A 23,797-nucleotide genomic window follows, 5' to 3' on the forward strand; every position below is an offset into this window, starting at 1 on the left:
GGGCCCTTAAACTTTTCCCCAGCAATAGAGTAGCCTGTATGTAATTCCACAATGAGTAACAGAATCCCCACTTGGAAATTTGAAAATCTGATACTCCTTGGAGGGAAATAGATAATCCTAAATATCACCAAGATTAACGACAAAAAAGAAACACAAGATGATTTTTTAATTAATTATTTATGACAACAACAAGGAAGACACTGGATACAAACAAATTAGCTGCTTGCTAATACAATTACTTCCCTTGCTAGGCCAACAAAGGATAAGCACCTATTCAAGAAGCAAAGAATTTTGAGTTTTTAGCTGTGGTACCAAGGGATTAGGGTCACCATGTGGCTGATCCAGTTAACTGGGTGGCAACTTGCTATTTCAAGTTCTCCTTATGAGAAACATTGCTGAAACATGCTGAACATAAGTCAATATAAGGAAATCATTTTTTTTTAAATTTTTTTTTAACGTTTATTTATTTTTGAGACAGAGAGAGACAGAGCATGAACGGGGGAGGGTCAGAGAGAGGGAGACACAGAATCCGAAGCAGGTTCCAGGCTCTAAGCCGTCAGCACAGAGCCCGATGCGGGGCTCGAACTCACGGACCGTGAGATCATGACCTGAGCCGAAGTCGGACGCTCAACCGACTGAGCCACCCAGGCGCCCCAGGAAATCATTTTTAAACAGACGGGTGGACTTGCCCACATTTGCACCTGGATATTGGAGAATGCTATTTAAATGTCTTTCTCTAAAACTTCATTTTTAGGAATTAAAAGCTTTAATAGTTAATGGTGTTGGCCTCCAGAATTCATATCAATAAAAGAAGATTATAATTAGTCATTTAATACAAATTATTAAATTTTAGCAACTGCAAAATGTGATTCCAAAAAATCTTAAAAATCTCATTTAGTAATGTCAGCGTTATGCCAATTCTAATTTCCTATATCTGGTGACATCATAAAATATTTATCAAGGATTCAATATTGGTTTCCTTAGTCCCGGAAAATGCTAAATATGGCAACTGCTTAAATTTATTTTTATTCTTCATTGAAAAGGGAATAATAGGACATAGCTATAAAAACAAAGCTTATTTTTAATAAATATAACAGAACTTAAGCATTCAAATAAGTTTTAACTATTAAAATTGCCCTCTTGAGAGAATATATACATATTTGAAAGTGCCATCATAAAAATATTTTTGGTAGACCTTCTTGTAATGACCTACAGAGCCAGGGCACAGCATGTAAGAAAATGGTTTCCATTGCCTAGCTTGCTACCTTCCTTTATTTTGAAACTTATTCCAAGTAGCTGTGGACTATTTCTAATGTGTGTGTGTGGGGGGGGGGGGGGAGTGTGTATATATGTTGATTTTCAAAAGATGACAATTTTCCATGATTATTCATATTGATAATATGTTACTCTTTGTGAAGTACAACTCAAAAACAATTTCAAGCAATGATGTCATATTACTAGGAGACAAAAAAATGAACACAGGTTTATGTCTGCTTTAAAGGAGTCACACTCATTGGATGTCTGTTTTGGTATATTCATCCAGGTCAGTCATTACTTATAAGTTCCTTAAAGGTAGAGACCATTATATATAGCTATTCCAATATATAGTTCTCTTCTCTAATCTCCCATTGCATCCCAGCATAGGACCAGATGCTGCTGCCCTCAAAAATGTTTGTTGAATTGAAGTGACTGGAACTTCCCTATTAGATAGATAAATAGATAGACAGGTAGGTAGATAGGTAGGTAGGTAGGTAGGTAGGTAGATAGTATCTTTAACATCTTTAACATTTTATTTCCATTTTTATGGGTTAGGCAATATTTGTATTTATATGCACACTACTTTTCAATGATTTTCTATCAATCCAGGAATTATACAATATAAGGCACAGCAAATAAATCAGATCACTAAGGGCTTTAATAGATGAGAACTTTGTTCCTATTTATATTGCTTTCATATTTTATTTTAAAAATTCCTGCTAGTCAAGCTTCTTTCTGGGAAAAGAACTACAAGAGTTTATACTTAATAAGGATCAATTGTGATGTGCTGTAAGTAGATATATAGTTTACATGTGTATGGCCAACAAAATCAACCTTTGGCTGAATACATTAGCTTCTATATCATTAGAAGTCCAAATGAACCTGACCACATAAGATTGGTCCCTGTTATACTGTCTATCACTTATTTGGGCTAATTGATGACTAAATGGAACTCAGTATTTGTTGACAACATTTTATGCTTTGATGAGATTTACTGCAGGGTGACTGAGCCATATTAAAGCATATACTAAAACAAAATGTCCTAACCTAGCAAATCAAAAAAATTTAGTAAAGTTTTAGATTAAATACATTGAAGCATCATTAAATTTAGAAGCATTGTATCTTATTTAAAAGCAATGTGGTTTTAATGTTGCCTGTATCATTTAGGAACTGAAAAGATAGAAGAAAATCTAAAACAGTGTTAAAATTTGTGTCTGCAGACTGACATTGCTTGTTGTAAATTTTAAAGGAAAATAAGAAGCAAGAATATAGAATGATTTCCACAATGTTTTTCAAAAATTAGATCAATTTGGATATTTTTAATCAGTAATTACATTTTCAATACACTCTTTCTAAGGCATTAGCAAATCTACTTACAATCTAATAATGACCAATAACAGCATAGTTTTTAATACAACAATAAACAAATGGCATGTTTGGGTTTCATAGTTTGTCCGAATCCAATTCCTATAGATAAGATTCCATTTAGCACAGTTTACAGGAGCACACCTTTGCTATCCATGAATGATGCCTTGGCTTACCTAGAAAGGAAACAGATTATCAGGTTATATAGTAAATAAAGAAAGAAGTAAGAAAGAAGAAAGGAGGAAGAAGGTAAGAGGGGAATGGAAAAACAGGGAAGGATGAAAAGAAGGAAGGAATGAGAAAGGAAGTGAAGGAAGAAAAGAATTACCTATAATTTCTATATTTCTTTTCTATGCTATAATATAATATGTTACTATAATAAAAATATTTTTATAAACTAGGCTTCAGGCAAATGAATTGTACACATTATTATGACAGGTTGCAAGTTGTTTTTTTCTTTTAATTGCCAAGAAAGATGACAGTTTTCAACAAGATGAGTTGGATTTGAAATTAATGAATTTGCATAAATTTCAAGTAGGTCAGTTTCTCTCAAGGAAACCCACAACTGCAGTTTTAGGATCAAATGTTATAAATGGTAGTTTATAAACTGGCTTGAATTCAAGAATCAAAAGAGCATTTATTTTTCAAACTACTTAGATGCTTGTCATTGTAGCCTAAAAACTATCACTTGTTTTAAATTATTTTGACTATCAAACATACTGGAGCATTGTGCCTTAGTTAACTATTTCTAAATACATTTATATTAATGACATGACCATGCAAACATAATAACTCCTACACCTACTGGCAAAGACTCAAAAAACTGGTTATTTGGCTTAGTTAAATATATATTATACATTTATATATATAGCTACATGTATAATTGTGTGTGTGTGTGTGTGTGTGTTTATGTCTAGAATTTTACATCTTTTAAAAATTATTAGCTTAATGCTTAAATTTTTCCATTTGGGTAACTTTTTAAAAATGTTCATATTGTTAAACTCAACTAGAAGAAAGGGCTTATGTGTTTTTACTACTGAAATTGTTCTTACATCTAGAACATTTTTTTTTTTAGCACTAACCCTAAGAAGTGTGTTCTCGATAGCTATGATTGATGGGCTGCTCACACATTCCACATTTTTTCTGCTTCATGCATCATCATCAGCCATCTCCAACACTCCAGTCCTGAATCTGTCCTACTTTCTGTTACCTGATTTTTGCTGTTGATTCATGAGCTAGAATAGTAAAAGAAAAAAAAAAACCCTCCATCTTGGCTTTTCACAATGTAGTATCCGCTGGAAACTGTGAGAAACCTAGTTTTGTTCATCAGATTCATGCAAATGCAATATTGATTGACAATGATGTATATAGATCTATACACATAACGTGCTATATAAAAACCACTAAAATGTTCTATTAATGGCAGAATGCATACTGATTATAAACTACTTCAGAATGACGTGAAAATGCTGATCTGAATGCCTTTTTTTGTACTTTCAAGCTCTCTCTTGTCACTGCTATTTTTCAGTTGAAGCTATATTTAAGTGCCCTGTCCCTAGTGCACTAGGAAGTAAAATCCTTAATTTTCCAAGCCAATAAGGTGATAAAAGCTCAAGGTCTCTCATTAACACTTGGATAAAAATTGTGAATGTCACACTAAATTTTTTATCATCATGAGTGCAAAGATAAGGGACAAGGAACGCTTTTTATTATATTCTGGAGAATAGGAATTGAGCTTTAATCATTGTGTATGAAGCAGTCAACAAGAAGTTAACCAGCAAAAGACTGCACTAAACTATTTTTGTGATAGCATCTTTCAGATTCAGAAGTGATGGGGCTTTAAAGAGCCAAAGAAAGAAAGCCATTATAATGGCCCTAAAATCTGAAAACAAAGGGAGCTGTAAGTTCACAACGTTATCTCGGTGGTGCTTCTATTACTAGACATCAAGTTATTCCCACAGGTTTTGGGAATGTATAAATGCCAGTGAAGAAGCAAGTAGACTTCACAGAGTCTAAGCCAGAAACTTCAATCTGGGATTCACCTGTGAGTCAAAACTCTTTGCTAATGAATTATTCCAAAGGAAAGACACTGCTGAGGGAGACCTTAACCTAACAGACAAGACCTCCAGGTTCACTGACAGGGTCAGAGCAGTAAGAATGCTCTGGTCTAAAGTTGCTTTGCCAACCTTAATGGACTGCAGGCACTCACCTGGGTATACAGCATGAACCAATAAAGAGATCACAACGGCATGATGAATAGGTAGAGTGCTCCAGAGACCAGGTGAACAACCACTTCACCAGGCCTCTAAATTGTGACCTGTATGCACACTCCGGCCCATTTACAAATGGGTCATCCTAGTCACTTCACTCCTGAAGAAGCAGTGATGCCAGTGGGAAAGTAAACAATCTTCTGACTGAGTTCAAAACCCTTTGCGTTCAAAGATAATCAATTCATAAAGTCAATCTTATTTTTTACATAAATTAAAAAAATCGATTTTACCAATGGAATTTTAAAATATTATATCAATGTTTAAGAAACTTTGACTTTACCTTAAATAATAAACTATTATAGTTTTTCTGTGCTTCAATATCCCTTTCCTCTCTGCAAATGCAAATGAATTGGTATCACAAATATGAAACTCTAAGGTTTAAAGTAAAATTATGTTTAGAGGATTTGCAAAGAAAAGACTTTATTTGGAAAGAACAATATATGAGGCAATATTCTTGAACTGTGCTTGGATGGAAAAATGATTTTTGTTTTCATTTTATATGTGCTGTTTGAACAACTGGTTTGTTCATTAAAAATGATGTAATAAATATATTAGTCATTTAGAGTTGCATAGATAAAACCATGTAAGGTCAATATCCATTAAAGCTAGAAGACTGACCACATTCAACTTTGTAACGGGGGGATTTTGCATGTACATGAAAATATTAGAAGGACTTTTAAATGAACGATGATATGCCAGGTGAAAACGGTGAGAATGATGCATTCAGATTTAAATGCACTCCTTTCCATATAGGGAATAATGAATATACCAATGCAGTTATAAGCTTAGCTATGGAAGCACCTCTCTTGATTTGACAGCACCTTCCCAAAGCTTATCACTTAAAACCCCCAAATTTTGCCTTTTCTTCTAACAAAAGTGGTTAAATATACTTTCCAGAAGAACACCATTCATACGTGGTAAAAAGAGGTACCCAAACCACCAAAGTGATGTTTATAGTTTTGGAGCCCCTCCATCTGAATGCCTTGCTATTTTTTTAGTTAATTGTGGGACACTGAGAAGTGGACAGTCATATTTTCACAGTTCGAGAAAGTCCCTCTATGCCACCAATTTCTCATATCTTCCTTCGTGCTCATTTTTAGGAATTGTCCCTCTCAAATGCTCATACTTCAAGGAAATGCACTCTCTCATCAAAATCTTTCTTACTAAACAAGCACCTCTGTCAGAAGTGTCTTAATTTCTTATCACAGAATTTTATCCACACAAGGAGCAATAAATAATTCATGTCATTGCCTCTTTGTTGTGTGTCCCTGAACTGCACAGAGCTGGAAGGCTGACAGCTGTGTCAGGACAAGCACCAAAGATCTGACATGACAAGTGACTAACAAGTTTCTTTCAGTTCATAGTGAAAGAAGACAATGGCCCAAAGTACAGAAAGAAATCCTGAAACAAAATAAAACTGCTTCTTTCTTTTTACCTAAGTGTTTGCTATGAGCTTATTTCCAACCCACAAGCCCTGGTCATTTTATAGGACTGCCCAGCCCCCTTTATTCCTCACACTCGCTTGGCCATTTACGCCTGGCCACGGATCAATATGAGCAATTCTTGGAGAAATACGATGTCTCCATGACAACCAAGCCACAAATTCTCAGTGGAAGGCAGTGAGACCAGTAGTGAACTCTCCAGAGGTTTCTAGGCCTATAAGGCAAGATGTCTTAAAATGCAGGAATGGACAGAGGAAAAAGCCAGAGTAATTCATTCTTTATTACCCGTTTAATGATGTCCGATGTATAGAACAGTACTCACTTTTTAAGTTAAGATTCTTTATCAGTACCTCTCTTTACTAATTAATCTTTGTTTTGATATATGCTTTTGTTTATATCAAATGAACTATGTTATATTTGAATTTTACTACAATTCCACTCATGTTGAGGGATGACCGAAATTTATACTACTTTTGAAATGACATAAAGCCAATCTATTCTTGCCCAAAACAGTGAACAGTTAACACAAGTAAAAACTTGACTCATGGATTTAACTGCTTAGGGTTTATAGGAAACTATGTATTAAGACAGTTTAAAAATCTAGTCACTATTAGGCAATCTTTGTCAAAACTAAAAGCAATTTATAAATAATTTAATAGAAATTTAATGCTACCACTACTCTCTCCCTGTTAGAGTGGGACTAACCTGCATTTGTTTTTTTAGATACTATGGCAGCGGGTGGGATTAACGTTCTGATTAAAATTTTCTGTCGTTGTGAAAGGTGCCATTTGTCAGTTCCATGGGATGCTAAAGCAGAAGTGTGGTTGAGAACAGACACACTGCAGCAGTTCATCTTTTGAGGAATCTTGGTGTAGTGGAGGGAACTGAAATACAATGCCATCGCCACTGGGCCTATTGGGGTTCCGAGATGACTTAGGGGACCTGACATAGATTGCAGGCTGCACCTTTCCCTGAAAATTAAATCTCAGTAGCTCTCCTCGGGGAAGGATCAGGGGACTGTTTGCAGCTGCCCCCTGTCAGCGAAGGCTACAAGATTTGGAAATCTCTTAACTAAGCTGACAGGCCACAGAGAGGATGAATAAAAAATCTGATACAAGGATCAGCACACAAAGATGCAAGAGGGTCGAGGGTACCCAGCAGCCAGAGAAAACAGGGAAGAAAAACTGTTCGGTGGGGGGAGATAGTTAACTCTTTCACTCATGGTAATAAGGTACCTTCTAGCACCTTAAGGCTTTGCAGTGATCCAAGAATGTCATTCAACCTCCACAGGATTTTTTTTTTCCTTTTAATTAATTATTTGTTAAAGACTAGGCATGTTTTGAAACAAGACAGAAGCAGAAACAAAAATCCATGCATAAGTGTTTCTGGCTCTATCCTTCCAGTATATTTCTGTCTATTCTTTCTACAAAGAAAATACAAACATAAGCAACTTGGGATGTAGCATGAGGAAGGGTTATTACTTTCTTTTGTTCTGTTTGTTCCAAACAGTTGACATGTCCATGAGTCCATTACTGTTATGCTAAAATCGTCCAGATTAGAGCACTTTTGTCCAGGTGAGAGCATTGTTTGTATTTAGAAAGGTAAATAGATTGTAATGGTGGCAATCTGTGTCTCTTTTGTCTCTAACTCTCTCCTTCCGCTTGATCCCATTATTTGAAATATTTAAAATGCTGCCACTTCTCCAGTTTTCAATCTCGGCCTCTATTCTCCAGTTTAGCTTAAAATTGATGATAATGAACTAATAGTGTCAGCTTCCCTTCTCAGTCATAAAGCCTTTGTACTTCCTCCAACTGAATTCCTGATGAAAGAGGAAAAGGTAACAGCTCCACACTGTGACCCCTGGAGGTGACCATTAATTTGACAGTGCAGCTGCTAAGAGAAAACAGCATTACAATGTCCTCCCCGCCACCCCCTTCCAAGGACCCCAAAGCTGTGTCAAATTTATCATTTTATACTTGACTATTTTTAAATGGCTTTCACCTGGACTCTCAGACTCTTCCAAGACACATCTGTCAGGCATGTCCTCAGTGTCTTGGAACTTTGCCGAGTTTGAGTCGCTGTCATGCTTGACCGGACTGACTGGAGCTATTAAAAGGGGGGAGAGAGAGAGAGAAGAAAGAGAGAACAGTGAAAAAGTAGTAATAAACACCACTGAAACATTTCCTTTAAGTTCCACAGATATTTCCAGGGACACACTATGTAAACACAAATAATAAATTGAAATAAAATGTATCCTCTAAGTATGTATTGGCAGACATGTAATTAGTTGCAAAATCTATAGATGAGACTTTATCTTACAAGAAAAATAAGTTCATGGGATCAGCTTAAAAGCTACAAAGTAACAAAGTGATCCCTTCAAAGTAGAAATCGTATTTTTAATGCATAAATCTAAAACGATATAGTCAATTAACAGCCACAGGACACAGACGGAACGTTGGACTGGTTAGTTAGAAAGACCAGCTCTGTGTGGATGCAATGGTTCCTTTTGTCGCACAAATCACAGCTGGTGAACATTTTTTATGCATTTTGTTTCTCCTTCATCAAATTAAAAACTCTAAACACACAAAAAATAAAAGCCTTATACAAATAAAATTTAAAATAGAGAATAAATACTTCGCAAATGTTTAATAAGAAGGACTAATGTTTGAACGGTGATTTCACACAACTTGTCTCCAAACAACTTGTCATTATTATCTGGGTAGGAATTATGAACAGAAATAGAAATGAGCACAGAAATCTAAAATTTCCTATAAACACATTATACCACTAGTTCATTAGAGAAACAGTCTCAAGTTTCCACATTTTTGCACAAGTTGTAATACTTGGTTTAACTTATCTCCCTGAGTAACGTATTTCCATGTTATATTTGTTCAAGGAATCCCTTGTCAGGAAGAGTGGATATTGGCTTCATGAAAAAAACTCTGTGAATAACAAAACAGAGCAATTCCCCAATAATATAAATTGTTATACTTACTTGTTTGAAGCCAAACTACATAAATATGTATATTATTGACTATTGCTAATTTTATCTATCACAAATTGCTGCAATAAACACTACTACGTTCTCTTCAGATCTTGATAACATACACGGCATATTATTTATAGGCCATAAAAACAAAAAAGAAATTATATAAGTCATTCATGAAATAATATGTTTGTTGGCACAGTGAGTAGGCCTGGCCACTGTTCCTAAACCTCCATTAGGAAATGATAGAGCAAACACAGAGGCTGGAGGCTGTGTCACTTCACACACATACTCAATAAGTGACACAAAGGAACACAACCCAAGGTCTAAAGCAGCATGAGCAGAACTCACACCACCCACACTCCTCATCTTCTTTCCATGGAGTTTTTATTGCACTGGTGATCGTAACCTGAGGCCTACTGTATACACACCTTAAAGGAGACTAGTAACATAATTCTGATCCAAATATTCTCTTGAGTTTCACCAACCTCTCAGAACACAGTTCTCCTCTGTTCTGTCAAAGTGTGAGCATAGAGTTTGAATCCAGTGCTTCTCTAAAACCTTTTATTAGAGAACGAAATATGGGAAACGTATGAAATTCTGGCATTTAAGTTTTCAAAAAAAATATGGAAGTACATAGCATGTCTGTTTTATTCATCTCTGTATGCCATGGGCCATCAGAGGTATTCTTAAAGGATTTGTGGAATGAATGAGTGAACAAATGAATGAAACAGAGGTACCATGCTAGATGTCCTCCTGGCCCACGAGGGTATGTGCTTTGAATTATCTTCAACTAGATCCATTCAGTTTCTTGTTTAGGCCCACTTGAGACAAAGGTTGCATATTTATAAGATGGTGGTGGGGGTAGTGTATAATTTGAAGGGGAGACACATATGGCCTAAGTAGTTATTGGTGTAATTCCCTTTAATTTAATTTTTCTCGGTTTAGATCATATTTACAGATTATTTTTTAATCCATCAATTTTTGTAATATGTTTAAGCAGATAATTAAATGTATCAAAGTTGCAGAAAACTATTACACTGGTCAAGATTTACTAGACTGTTTTAATTTTTTTATCCCTAAATATCTTGTTAATTTTCTGAAATATTTACATTGGTGTTTCTAATAGGGGATTACTAGGGGATTCATCATACAGCTAAATCTATTATTAACAGCCAATGAGTTAGCACCTGTGTTTATTTGGGCAAATGCATTCCACTTGTCATCCCATACATTGTTCTTTCATAATTTAAAACTTTCATTCATTGATTCATTCATTTATTCTTCCAGTAAGACTCTTTTCTAGATATAAGGACTTCAAGGAGGAGAGCATGGTATTAGAACCACATAGCAAATGCCAGTAACAATTTTTAGTGACAATAAAGTGGTCCCAGGTTGAACTGACATCCCAAACCTCTCAAGAAAGTCAGAAAGTTAGGTATAGTTATAGCTGCATGATCTTCATTAAACTCACACTAGTAGGTATCCTGCAGCTATTTTTGTCTCTACCTCTGATTCTGAACGGTGTCTTTGTGAAGGGGTAGGAGAGTAGAAAGGGTATTATTCTTCAGATATTTTGCTTAATTACATTTCAGCTTCCAAATTTGAGATGGAACATGATTTGTCATTTTTACTGGCTAATTTATAGAGTACCTGGTTAAATTTACTATATAGGAAATACCTTCATTCTGTCAGTTGGGAACAGCAGACATTGGAGAAGTTAATTATTGCCATTTCACTTTTTTTTTTTTTTTTTTTTGATAGGCTAATCTTTGCAATTGTTCTTTTGGGTGTTTTCTGTGATGTTTCATCATTAAACTCTGACATGATGTGTGACCAGAGCTTCCCTAATGAATCATTTCAAAAACAATGAAATCAACAAATATTGATCTAGCCCTTATTATGGGTAGAACTCTGTGCTAGACCATGGGAGGGGTAAAAAGAAAATAAAGGCATTTCAAATGTGCCCTCATACAACTTGTGATCTAGTTGAGGTATAATGAAAAGTAACTAGTAGGAGCATTAGAGACAATATTCCAAGAGTGACATACTTTTTAGGAATGCAGCAGTAATTCTCCTGTAATAGGAGGATTGGGGAGTGAATTTTGAATTCCTTGGAAAGGAGTATGGGTAGCCCAAAGGGAGCTCATTCAAGGCAAAAGAAAAAAAGGTGTGAACCCAGGCATGGTCAAAAAATACATTAGCCTAGTGTCACAAATGTATTTAACAGAATGTTGCTGCCTACTTTTATATGCATTTTTAATGAATTCTCTTAACATATCTCTTTGAGCTTTCCCTAAATTGCTGCTGTGGCTAATTCTTCTCACCTGTAGAAGTTAGCTATAGACAGGTTTTTCCTTGCCCTAGATAGTCAATAATTTGATCTTTACTGATGGTGGGCCCATTTATCACAGTAAGTTGTCCTTTCACTATACATATTGACTTTTATTTATCAATACCCAAGTCCATTTGTAGCTCATCACTAAAGTTCTTGGATATTTTCAGTAGTTTTTGAAGATGCATTTTAAAGCTTGTTAGAGAGATACTTTTGACATCAATATAGTGCAAATGATTGTTAGGTTCATCCTTAACTTAAAATCAACTGTCTATTTCCTCTGTAATGGATTCTGAAACAGTCCACATTTGGGGGAAGTGGGGCAAAAAAGACAAACTCTTCTTGACAGTTCTACCACCGAAAGATGTAAGGCTATTCCATTTACTCATCATGTACCTCAAAATGTTGACAGCAGAAACACCAGTGTTCTAAATATCTTTGTAATGTCTTTGGTAGTGAAACAGAGAAATCCATGTACTTTGTATGGATGTGTTTGACTATAATGTGTTTAGCTATGAATATAATTCTAGATATTAAAGAAATGAATAGTTCAATGGTAGAAGAAACTCAGAAGATTGTATGACAAAGACACTATAGAAGGATTTACCATAAGACCATGTGGTGACAGGGTCACCGTGTGGTGACAGTGGTTATGCTCCTCCATCTCCCTGTATACTCTATTTTGGTTTCAGTTAACCTCCAAAAATTCCCTCCTTCCCTTTGCCATCATTTGCAGAAAAATGGTATTAGCTTTTAAAGGTGGCTAACTCTAGGCAGCAAATAATTCCAAGAATTATTCTCCCCACCCCCCAGTAAGACAAGAGAGTGACCACTGGAAAAATCTCCATTCATCTCCACTAACAGCAGCTGGTTCTTCCAAGCTAGGCCAGTTCTGTAGACTAAATAGAGCCCCTGTTAAAAATCCATGTCATTTACAATGTGAATAAAATCTGCACTACAAATAGTGTTTTCAATACAATGACTTATGAATGATTTAAAAATAGATCCCATCCATCATATGTATGGACTTTTTGGAAGTATTGAGGATATTTATAGAAAACCATTAATAAAAAGATATAACAGTTTGAAATGTTGGTCTGAGTAGAATAAACCACTGTAGTAGCAGATAAAACTCAGAAAAAATCTTAATGACATCTTACTCAAGGGGACAAAAATAATGTACAGGGTGCAGAAGTCAGGAAAGACTAAAAGACCACTCAGATTTGTGGAATGAGCAGTGGAGAAGTCAAAGACCTGAGTTCAGATCTACTAGCTCAATATGGTGGCTAAGAGTTGATCACTTTCTTGGTTGATCGTTTAGGTCTCTTGGCAATCTTAAGGCATCCCTATGAATCAACTAAACAAACAAACAAACAAACAACTTTCTGCAGGCTTAGAAGAAAGAAAAACTACGTTAAATTCAAGAAGTAAATACTAATGCAACAGTCACAGATCACCGAAGACTGTTATATATTTTAAATTAGAGGGAGACATAATCAGTGAAAAGATTTGAAGTGCTAACACCAAATTTGTAAACAAAGAGGATGCCATTTGAATAGACCCCTAATTCACTTTACAAAGTGGTTCTCTCAGGACGGATGTCCCATCAGGAAAACATATTTAGCTAAAGAACTATGTACTTATTACCCCTACTTTAAGAGTATCTACTGAGATAATCAAGTGATAGGACCTTTTAATTATATTTGCATAATAATAGCTTATTTTTACTGCATCCTGCATCAGGCTTCAGGCTTATTTTTGTCAGTGTGGACTGGAAACTGGGGAAAAAAATCAGATAAAGATGCCCAGAATTAAATAAAATATCTAATGCTTCTTTATAACTAAGTAATAACTGTTTTATGGACAAGTTCAGTTAACATTAAACTTAGGTGTTTTTGCTATCTCTCTGAAATTCTAATCTGACATGGAATATTTTCTGGATGACATTTTCTAGTATGAATTGCTTTAAGGATGACATTTTCAACTGGTAGAAAAATGAATTTTCTAAAATGCTGGGAAGGGTAACTATTATTTTGGTATCTTTACTAGATGTATAGAATTAAAATTATATTTAATTTAAATATTTTGAATGTATGTATATTACACACACATACACAGAGGATCAGATTTTTGACTACTTAGTCTAAGAGGAAAAAAATCTCTCTATAGCTAACTTCTACAAATGAAATACATGAGTGGAACAGCCAACTAATTTGGAGGAAGGAAAATGTGAATGCTAAAAAAGACAATCAATTAATGAATCTTTTTAAACAATGCTTTATTCCTTTCAGATACAGAAATTCCTCTGTCATCCAAATGTTTGGGCAGTGGGATGCTTTGGTAAGGTTGATAAATAAGCACATACGTCTCTAGCCCTATGCGAGGCACAAGGCACATACTTAGAGTACTTATTAAATGACTGAGTGAAACTGCTAATGAGCTTTCCTAAAAATTGAAAACCAAAGGTTAATTTCACTTATAGTTTAAGGGGAAAATCTCAAGGTCAGGCCTAGAGTTTACAGCTCAAACATACCCAAACAACCCTGCAATCTATTATTAATGTCAATAGGCAGTCTGCATAAAGAAGGAGGCTCTATCTTCCTTATTTCTGAGTGCAAAATGAAATTCCTCATTTTTTGGCATCCAAATATATATATGAATTGGAACAAAAATGAGTATCAACAGTTTCATCATAGGGATGAAATTCTGAGTTCCTGGGGAGATATAATATGTTGCACTGGACAAAAGTGAAATTAATAGGATTCAGAAGATCTGTTTTTTAATTCCACCTCTGGTCCTAATAGTGTGACCTTGTGATTTTGAGTATGTCATTTTATTCTCCTGGACTCAGGTCCTTTTATTAATAAAATAAGAGAAATGGACTGGACAACTTCCTTGACATCTTCTGGCTCGGAAACTCAAACACTCCTCCAGTTAACAATTCAAGACAATCAACTACTCAGTGTGTCATTGAACAAGATACCAAGATGGTAAATGGCTACTACATGAGCCTTAGAAATAATGACTTCTAAAGCTCTTTTGGAATTAAGTAAGATTGGTATTTTTCTACAAGTGGCAATGTCCAGTCTGACTGAGGACATCAAGGCAGCTTCAGAGGGATACTTGGGTAGTTGCAATGCTAGGGTCAGGCAGCCCTATGGAAAGATGACCGAGAAATAACTGAGGCTGCACCATGGCTACTAGTGAGAACAAACAAGGTGACTCCTTGGCATAGAAAAGCATCTGTCAGATGTTTACCAATGGTGCAAAACACATCTTTAAAAACAAATCTTGAAAAAAAAATCAGTTATATCTTACCCTTCTTCGAATCGTACTTATTCAGTTCATTTACTTAAACAATCCCTCTCTTTATCAATCAATTTGGCAAATATGAACTTTGGTGCAAGATAAATCATCCTAAACTAACTTAACTGGGTCCATGTAATAATTGCAAGAAGCACAGATGCAGCAGATGAGCCCTAGTCTGGATGTTACACGGTCTAAGTTAGGTTAGGCTTCATATGTGCTGGACTCCTCTGAGGCCTGGGTCCATCTTGGCTTTCAGGCCTTAGGCATGATGAGCTTCTCAGTTATTATTTGTGAAATGAATGCAGAGGTGTGGTGTTCTTGTGGAATTAATTGTGTTTTCCTCAAGTCAAATCTCTTAAAGGGCAACTATTTCTATTCCTTTTATATGTAAGGATGGGGCCAATGAAGTGATTTGTCTTAGTCAAGCCTGACATGAAAACCAACTCTAATCAAATTATCTAGACTCTCAGACTGAAACAGACTACAGAGACAGATCGGAGGTAGAGTGGGAGGGTATGACAAAGGAAATGTGTAAGGTAAGTTGGGAATTGGAAAGGAGCATAACAGGTAATGATGCAACTGTTTCTTCTCTTTCTGCTGTGTTTCCTCATCCCCCAAAAGAGTAATTCTTGAGTTACCAGTGAGGGTTTTGCCTGAATTTCTTTATGTACTCCTTTATAGTACCATTTCCTTGGCAAGCAGTGCTCCCAGGAGAGAGGGGGTGAGCAGGTGAGCAGGCACCATTTTGAAAAACATCAAATCAAAATAATTTGCTCAACTTTGGTTCCTGAACATTAATGAATAAATTCAGAGTGGCAATAACTCAAGGAAACATTATTTGTTATTATTTTTTATATTTATGTATCATCATTGGGTAAAGAAGATAATTTCTAGATGCAAGAAATAAACTGGTCAAATCAGCAAGCTCAATCCCAGCTTGCTATGTTTTACTGAGAGATAATTATTCAAGACAAAGAGACTCAGGAACATGTTATCTGAAAGGACTCTGTCCTCACTAAAAGGAACTATAGGTGATGGATGGATTCTAAGAATATATAGAAATTAACTCACACTCTTCATGCCATTTAGGTTCTGCAAAATTCATTTAACTTTTCTAGTAAGGACCAAATCCTATGGTAAATGCACAAATGCATTCATTTTGCTGTTCAGAAGTTCAAAAAGTTGAAAGCAGGAATAGATTTCAAAGCTGAAAACAAATATATCCCTACATATTGATAAATTGAAGAACAGTCAGTAAAGGAAGAATTATAGAGGAAATTTATAGTCAACTTCCCAGCTTGAATTTGAAAATTTAAAAGAAGGTCAGGAAAACAAAAGATACCCTTCAATCAAAAGAGCATCAAGCTAGCATTTGAGACTAGAGATAAATGTGATTTATATATGAACTTAAGATAAGGATTCCCAGCATAGGGCAATTTAAAACAGCAAAGTCTTCAGTTATCCATGAGGAAAAATGCCAAAAACATTTTTCCTCTTGAATTGGTGGGAGAAGAAACTGTCAAATGGCCCGACCATTGGAATTCATAAGAGCAGCAACCCTTCCATAGGCTGAACCTAAGACGACGCCATCAGCATGGGGAGGATAGTTGGCAGGCAGTCTCAAATTCCCAGCTGATAGTCATCTCTATCTCAGGGGAGAACGTTTGTCTCAGATGGTTAATCAAGTGTCAGAGCTCTTTCATCTCCTAGATAGGAAATGGAAAATAAGGAAATCAAATTATCTAGACTATGCCTTAGTTTTCTACTCCTTTGTCAACATTAAGAAGGATGCAAGGAAGAAAAGGTCTAAGTTACTGCATTTTGTATCATTAGGCTTCATTACTCTGAAGGTGATTTATTTTTATTTAAATGACATCAAATGCTATGTTAGTGGACTTGAGAACTTACTGAAATTGAATGTAAGATATGCTTGGATGCTAATAATGTGCTTAACCACTGTATTATAATGCAATCAGTGGCAAGCATCACTCTCTTATACATGCCCTCATACCAGGCAGAGAAAGCATAGGTAGTCTGTTGGCATTGATTGTTTCTTATGGTTATGCATATAAAATGTAGCCACTCATTTCAAAATATTAATTTTGCTGGGGGATAAATCATTGAAGGATGCCTTATCAAATCCTCAAGCTGAGTCACTGCATAACATCCAGTATTTGTACTAATATGTCTAAGAGATGGTTGTCCAAAATGTAGAAATGACCTTGATAAGTAATACAAACTCTCATTTTCATACTAAGCAAGCCAGCGGCATCGCCAAATAAAGGGTAAGAGAAACATACCTAAAGAAAGTAACATTTTAAAGAGCAAACATGCATATGGATAAAGGGAAGCCAGTACCTATAATCTAGTGAGACTTTGAAAAAACTATGTTCAATACAAAAAAGATGTTTTTATAATGAAAGAACTAAGTAATAGGTAACAAAAGGTAAGGGACAGATATTTCTAGGTAAGACAGTATAAAACAGTGTCCTAGATCACTGTAAAATATCCCTCCTCCTAAATTTTTACAAATTGTTTGGAAGAATACATAGTAAATCTCTAGGACTATAGACCACACTAAGAGTTCCTGAGTTGTGAAATGTGAGACTAATTAGATTAGCTATGGAAAACAATTGTGAGGCTGAATCACTGGGAACACATGCTGTGTACATATTTCAGTATAGTAAATTCTGGGAACTATTTAAAGGAAACATGATCCAAGTAACAAGTATAAATAACAAGGACATGGCTCTGAGCTATCATTGACTATGACTCAAGGATATTAGGCCAATGTAAAAATGTAGGCAAATGGTTAACTAAAGGCTGGCACTTTAGGAAGGGGACAGCCAACACACAAAAAAACAACCATCCAGGGGTGCCTGGATGGCTCAGTTGTTTGAGAGTCTGACTTCAGTTCAGGTCATGATTTCACTGCTTGTGAGTTCAAGCCCCATGTCAAGCTCTGTGCTGACAGCTCAGAGCCTGGAGCCTGCTTTGGATCCTGTGTCTCCCTCTCTCTCTGCCCCTCTCCTGCTTGTGCTCTCTCTGAAAGATGAATAAACATTAAAAAAAATTTTGTTAAGGAAAAAAAATAAACCAACCACAAGAAAACCAACAAGTGAGCCCAGGAAGCCCCTGGATCTGAAACCCTGTATGTGCCTCCAGAGATTGTAGCCAGTATAGCATATGGTGGAATTTAAAAAGCCAACCAAAGGTCTGGGAAGAATTACGAGGGAGGAGAGTCTATATCATATCAGAATATCTCAAGAAGAAATTAGGAGGACCAAAGACTCCAGCATGGAAGTAAATGTGAAGAAGGTGACTGATATTTGTAAACTTCCCAAGAAATTATATATGCCTACTACTGCCATTTTCTCTCCTCTAGTTCCTCCAACCCCTCAAGATGATTATGCTCTCACCCTACTTTCCAGTTCCAGGGTCATTCCTCTATTTTAATAGCCTGGTAAGAGATGTCTCTCCCTCCAGTAACTCTTTAAATTGAAGTGAGTCTTATCCCTAAAACCAGGGTCTGATCATGTGGCTTCTGTGTAGAAAAACCTGCAAGCACTTCTGTTCAGTCAGCAATGGGGAATTCTAGAGCCATGGATTGAAGACCTTTCATAATACAGCCTCAATTCAAACTTAGAGTCTCACTGGGTGCTGACCTCCTCCGCTCCTCCCTATCTTAGACTCTGATATCATATATTATAGCTGAATGAGACCACTCATTGTCCCATGGGTATGCCATTTATTTTCTACATCAGTGCCTGTGTGAAGATCCCCAACTTGAGATATCTTCTGTCACCCCATATGCAATTCCCCACTTGACAAAATGCTCCCCCCTTATTCAAGACTCAGTTCAAATGCAACCTTTTCCATGAAGTCTTTATCAACCTACCAGATAACATTAATTTTTCTCCCTTCTTCTGTGTTTCTTAGCACTGTATTTGGCCTGTGTTATTCTTCTTATCCCACTCATTGCTTATGTCTGACTACCTCACTGCATTACATTTAATAAGGAAGAAAGATACATAGACACATCTTAAAATTTTGAGACTGATGTCATGAGAACAACTGTGCTTCTCTAGTGAGTTCAAGTGCTGCAGTCAGAAGCCTGGGCTAGAAGAATTACAGGCCTGATTCAGTGTGCCTTTTTCTGTCCTCCATAGCTTGTCCCAGACAGCTGGATATTCATAGATTGTATTCTTGTTCCACAAATATTATGAGTCCAATGCATCCATTGGCAGTGAATGCTGAGTAAGTCGCCTTGCTCTGTATGGAATAAGGCTATGTAGACAATGGGTGGACTATGTTGAGGGAGATCTCTAGTCAAAAGCATGATTTTTTTTAAATCTGTTTTTATTTTTACATTTATTTATTTTTGAAAGACAGAGCATGAGCAGGGGAGGGGCAGAGAGAGAGGGAGACACAGAATCTGAAGCAGGCTCCAGACTCTGAGCTGTCACCACAGAGCCCGATGCGGGGCTCGAACCCACGAACTGTGAGTTCGTGACCTGAGCCAAAGTTGGACACTCAACCGACTGAGCCACCCAGGTGCTCCAAGCATGATTTTTACAATGGTCACTTCCCTTACCTTCAAAGAGCTTTATAAAGTAAAAGTCATCCATTGCAAAATATTGTACCTAGCTCCTACAACAGAAGGAAAATTCACCGATTTCCACTCTCTTTTCCTCACTCTCATAAATCATAAAGTTAAATTTACACTAGGGATTTTATTTCTCTGAACTCAATGTACAGGCATAAAACAAATTTTGTTCTCACAGGACATCCCATTTTTGTTTCATTAGTTCAAGGAAAGGGTCACTCAATTTTTAAAGCATTTAGTTTGATCTTTGCTATGATTCATGCTATCTAACATCCACAGACACACTCTATATACTGAAATGTATCTTATATATGGAATGTGTCTCTATGGACCCCATAATGGTGGTACCTTCACATAAAGTACCAAAAGCTACCTTACAGATACATGAGTCTGGGAAAGGTGACCAGAAAAAGAAAATACCAAAGAAAAAGAAAAGTATTTGTTGACTATGTAAATAGTTTTTGTTTTACCCAAGTTATTATTCCAAGGTAATTTTGTCTCTCTCTCTCTGAAAGGCAAAATGCTTCCCTGGAGATGGAGGAGGGAAAGCTTTAAAAAATATTCCCCAAATATAAGGCCTAAATTTATTCTCATTCTATTTCATACATTTGCATTCTACGATTAACCATCTCACTGATTCTCCAGAGAGAAAGGTGATAAAAATTTTTATTAATATAATAAAGAAAAAAAGAAATAAAGATGATTTGTCATAATATAGCTAGATAAAATGAATTCTTGTGATCTTAATGTAAGAACAGACTATGATCTCTAAAGCAATACTGAATTATGGAAACATGATTTTTACATAATAGAACCATTTATACTTACCATTTAATCATATTAAATAATAATTCTTATGATTCTATTGGTTCATATGCTTTTTGTCTCTAAATTCTTCCCATGGAACAGTTAAGATATTTTAAAAGGTTTTCTCATTCTATTGCTATTAAGAGGCTTTCTTCCCCTCCTCTAATGGTGAACATTTGATTTTCCATGCTGATTATCTACAGGGAACCATGATCATCAGGCTTTGCATAGAACCTCCCTTTCTTCATGAATTAAAGATCACATAGATTTATTCCTCAAAAGGCGAATAGGGAGAGGAGATTTGGATTAAACTCATTTTGCCAAATTATGGTTATTATTTTGTTTTAAAACCTAAAGATCTCAGATAGGAGGTTTGACCAACCAAGCACAGCACAGTTGGAGTTTGCAAAATGGCAGCTCGAACAGGGAGGCAGCTGTTCTCTCCAGGGCATTTCTCTCATATTTCCTACGGTAAAGAAGTCCAACTTAAAGACATTCGGTACAGTAAGAGTAGGGAGGTAAACACAAATGCTTCAGAGGTCCATTTCATTGACAAATCTATACACAGATCAAATTGGCCCTTCCAAGAATAAACAGCCCCGCATCCCCACTGCCCACCTTCCCCCATCCTGAGGAACAGAATCTCAGAGATTCCAACCCACATATGGCAGAAGACCCTGGCCTCCAGTCAGCCAGCTAGTTATCCATGGAAGTGGCTCAAGGCTGACACCCAGATTGACTGGTTCACACTAATTTACTTCACACAGATTCCATTTATCTCCTAGAAGATCCCCTGGCAGCAGCTTATAATGGCATATCCTAGGATGCCTGCCTACATGAGTTTTTAAAGCGGCAGCGCTTGATGAATCTGAGTCCAGAAAACAGTTCACAGATTGAGGAGTAGGTGCAATCAGAAAACATTAAGAGGCACAGCTGGGACTTGGTAGCTTGCTTGACTGGTCTGAGCAGCTGAGCATTAACTGTGTCTGCTTTTCTGCTGGCTGCTCACCGCCACTGGGGCAAATCAGAGAGCCACTCCCTTTTTCCTTTACTACTCACGCTCCAAAGGAAAAGAGGAAAGAAAGTGCATGACCATCCAAGTAGCATGTGCAGCTGTAGGGAAAGCTAATTTGACCATTTAACCTTTACTCTTTAAATACTATGATATTGCTGATCTAGATAAAACTAGAGCTGATAGTTCTAAGATGCTGGATACTTGCACTAGGCAAAATGTTGCTAGGAAAAAAAAAGTAAAAGAGAACTCCAAATTATTTTCTTTACTTTCAACACTGTGGAGCTAGTTGGTTACCATCTCAAAGCCTGCTCTCCTGTGTCTATGGTAGAGCTTGGGGAAAAGACACAAAAGGGTTAGATATTTATCAAAAGAATAAATGGGTGGGTAAATGTATGAGCAAACAAGTCACTATTATCGATTTGATAGTTTAGAAGTGTGGCGAACCACTGACTATTTTTAAATTAAGGCATAAAATGCTGAGAATCCTAATGGTAACATGGTCAGTTTCCAAAAGCAGAGAACTGAGATGTTTTAATGGCAGTGAAGCTAGCAGCATTAAACAATAACAATTCCGTGGCAAATCTAAAGCAGTGACAGAGCACATTTAGTACTTAGAAGGTTAAACACTGGGTTGCAGTAGCTGCTTGGTGGAAAAAAAGTAGGATTAAGGCTTTTGCATGAGCTTTGACATGATTGTGTTGTCTGCCTGCTGCCTTAAGCTTTGAAAAACAGCTGGGATCATCTTCTTATAAGCTCCAACCCGAAGATGTTTAAGCAGTCCCCAATCCAATTAAACAGTGGTAAATAGAAGAAAGAATTTTACTGAGCACCATCATCACATTTTTTCCTTAATGAAAAACAGCATAATTGCGGGTTACACAGATCCTTAATCTCACATTAAATCTAATAGATTGCTGATTTCTACAGAGCATGGCAGTCCCTGCTTTCTATGTTGGTGTGCTTAATTTTAGGTCATTATCCTTTATTATGTGACTTGTAATCCCTAAAGCCCATGATTGTGTCTGGATATTTGGCAAGGATTGTACTTGGCAATACAGGGATTCTACTTCTAAGAGTGATGATTTAATTGAAAGATATAGTATGATTAGATGTTGAAAGAATTACACATATATTGCTTTTCTTTTGTAATTGCCTAGCTTTATAAGTGTTTCCACTATTTAAGATCACCCTTCAGTTTTGGGACTCTGCTAAAAAAGACAGCTTTCACAACTGAAAGACAAGTAGCTTATTGTTATGGAAATGTATCCATATGCTGTTAAAATAGCCAATTCAAATAAAATCCTGCCTCATCCACAAACTGGGTAATTAGGCAAGTTGCTTAATCTTTCTATGTCTCAGTTTCCTCATCTACAAAATAGTAGTAGTAGTAATAAGATTAACAGTAATAATTCTACCAGAAGTATAGATTTGTTGTTACAATTAAATGAGTTAAAACATGCAAAGTGATTGGACTAGTGGCTAGAAAGCAGAAACCTAAATTAGTCCAATATTATTACTATTTCTAAATATGTCCTTGCTCAGAAATGTGTGTAAATGGCAGTAAGATATTCTTTCTTTCAGATTAAGGTTCTTTATTATACTAGCAATATAGTAATATTTAATTTCTCTGACCTAATAATGAAATATTTTAAATAGTTATATAATCTTGAACTTCACTTAAAATTGCAGAAACAAGAAGATAATGTTAGTGGCCCATTAAAAAAAAAAAACATTTAAAGAGCATGTGGGTTTGTATCCATTTGATGATATGTATAACCAAATGAAATTCTGCTGAAGTCATCTGTAATTCTCCTTTTTCCTATCAAGAGTGCAGAATATGATAGAAGTAAAACTGGCTTCTGATAATGCAAGCAAACTAAACAGTCTTTCACCATCACTTATGTATGATCCTGGATTGCCAGTCTTTTTACTGGTTTCCATTCACATATAATATTTTAGGAATGTGCTAGGATTGAAATTGAAAGTCTAATCCAGCTCAGCCCCATCAAGACAAAAGCATTCCTGAAGGGTGGTCATTGGATGGAGCACAAAACAAAAGATAGAAATAGTGGCTTACTTGTTACTGACTGACATTCCCTTTCTCATTCATTTCTAGGGTAGATCGCACCATATCAAATAATAACAATAAAACAATTCTTTTCCTTGGACATCAGGTTAAACCAAGAAAAAAAAAACATGTTTACATCTATCTTAATTAATCACAAATTTGAAAAAAATTATACATTTCTGTTCATCATTATGTTTCATAAACATAAATCATACAGGTTTGTTTTTAGCCATGGCTAAAAACATGTCCAGTTTGATCCAGATATTTTTACTGCTGTTCCTCCTGTCTCCATACATGTAGTTGGTCACAAAAATGGTCAGATCCCTACATGATTGAT

At 36.0% G+C, this 23,797-nt stretch overlaps 1 protein-coding gene across 4 annotated transcripts in view; it reads right to left on the reverse strand.

Annotated features, from left to right (window-relative positions):
- Positions 1-579: 579 nt before the first annotated feature.
- The window catches only part of WDR72 (WD repeat domain 72), a 206,744-nt gene continuing 183,526 nt past the window's right edge, over positions 580-23,797 (reverse strand). For 2 of the 4 annotated variants that reach the window (XM_040492730.1, XM_040492727.1), the window contains exons 18-19: positions 8,336-8,440; positions 2,256-2,798 (exon numbers count right to left, since the gene is read on the reverse strand). In XM_040492730.1, the coding sequence (XP_040348664.1) occupies positions 2,743-2,798; positions 8,336-8,440 (161 nt within the window). In that variant the 3' untranslated portion in view covers positions 2,256-2,742. Of the gene's footprint in view, positions 1,701-2,255; positions 2,799-5,172; positions 5,225-8,335; positions 8,441-23,797 lie in introns of those variants that run through there. The other 2 variants (XM_040492728.1, XM_040492729.1) reach the window with 2 other exon arrangements.

This window comes from Herpailurus yagouaroundi, unplaced genomic scaffold (assembly GCF_014898765.1).
Source record: "Herpailurus yagouaroundi ecotype Mexico unplaced genomic scaffold, PumYag 184, whole genome shotgun sequence".
Taxonomy (NCBI): Eukaryota; Metazoa; Chordata; class Mammalia; order Carnivora; family Felidae; genus Herpailurus; species Herpailurus yagouaroundi.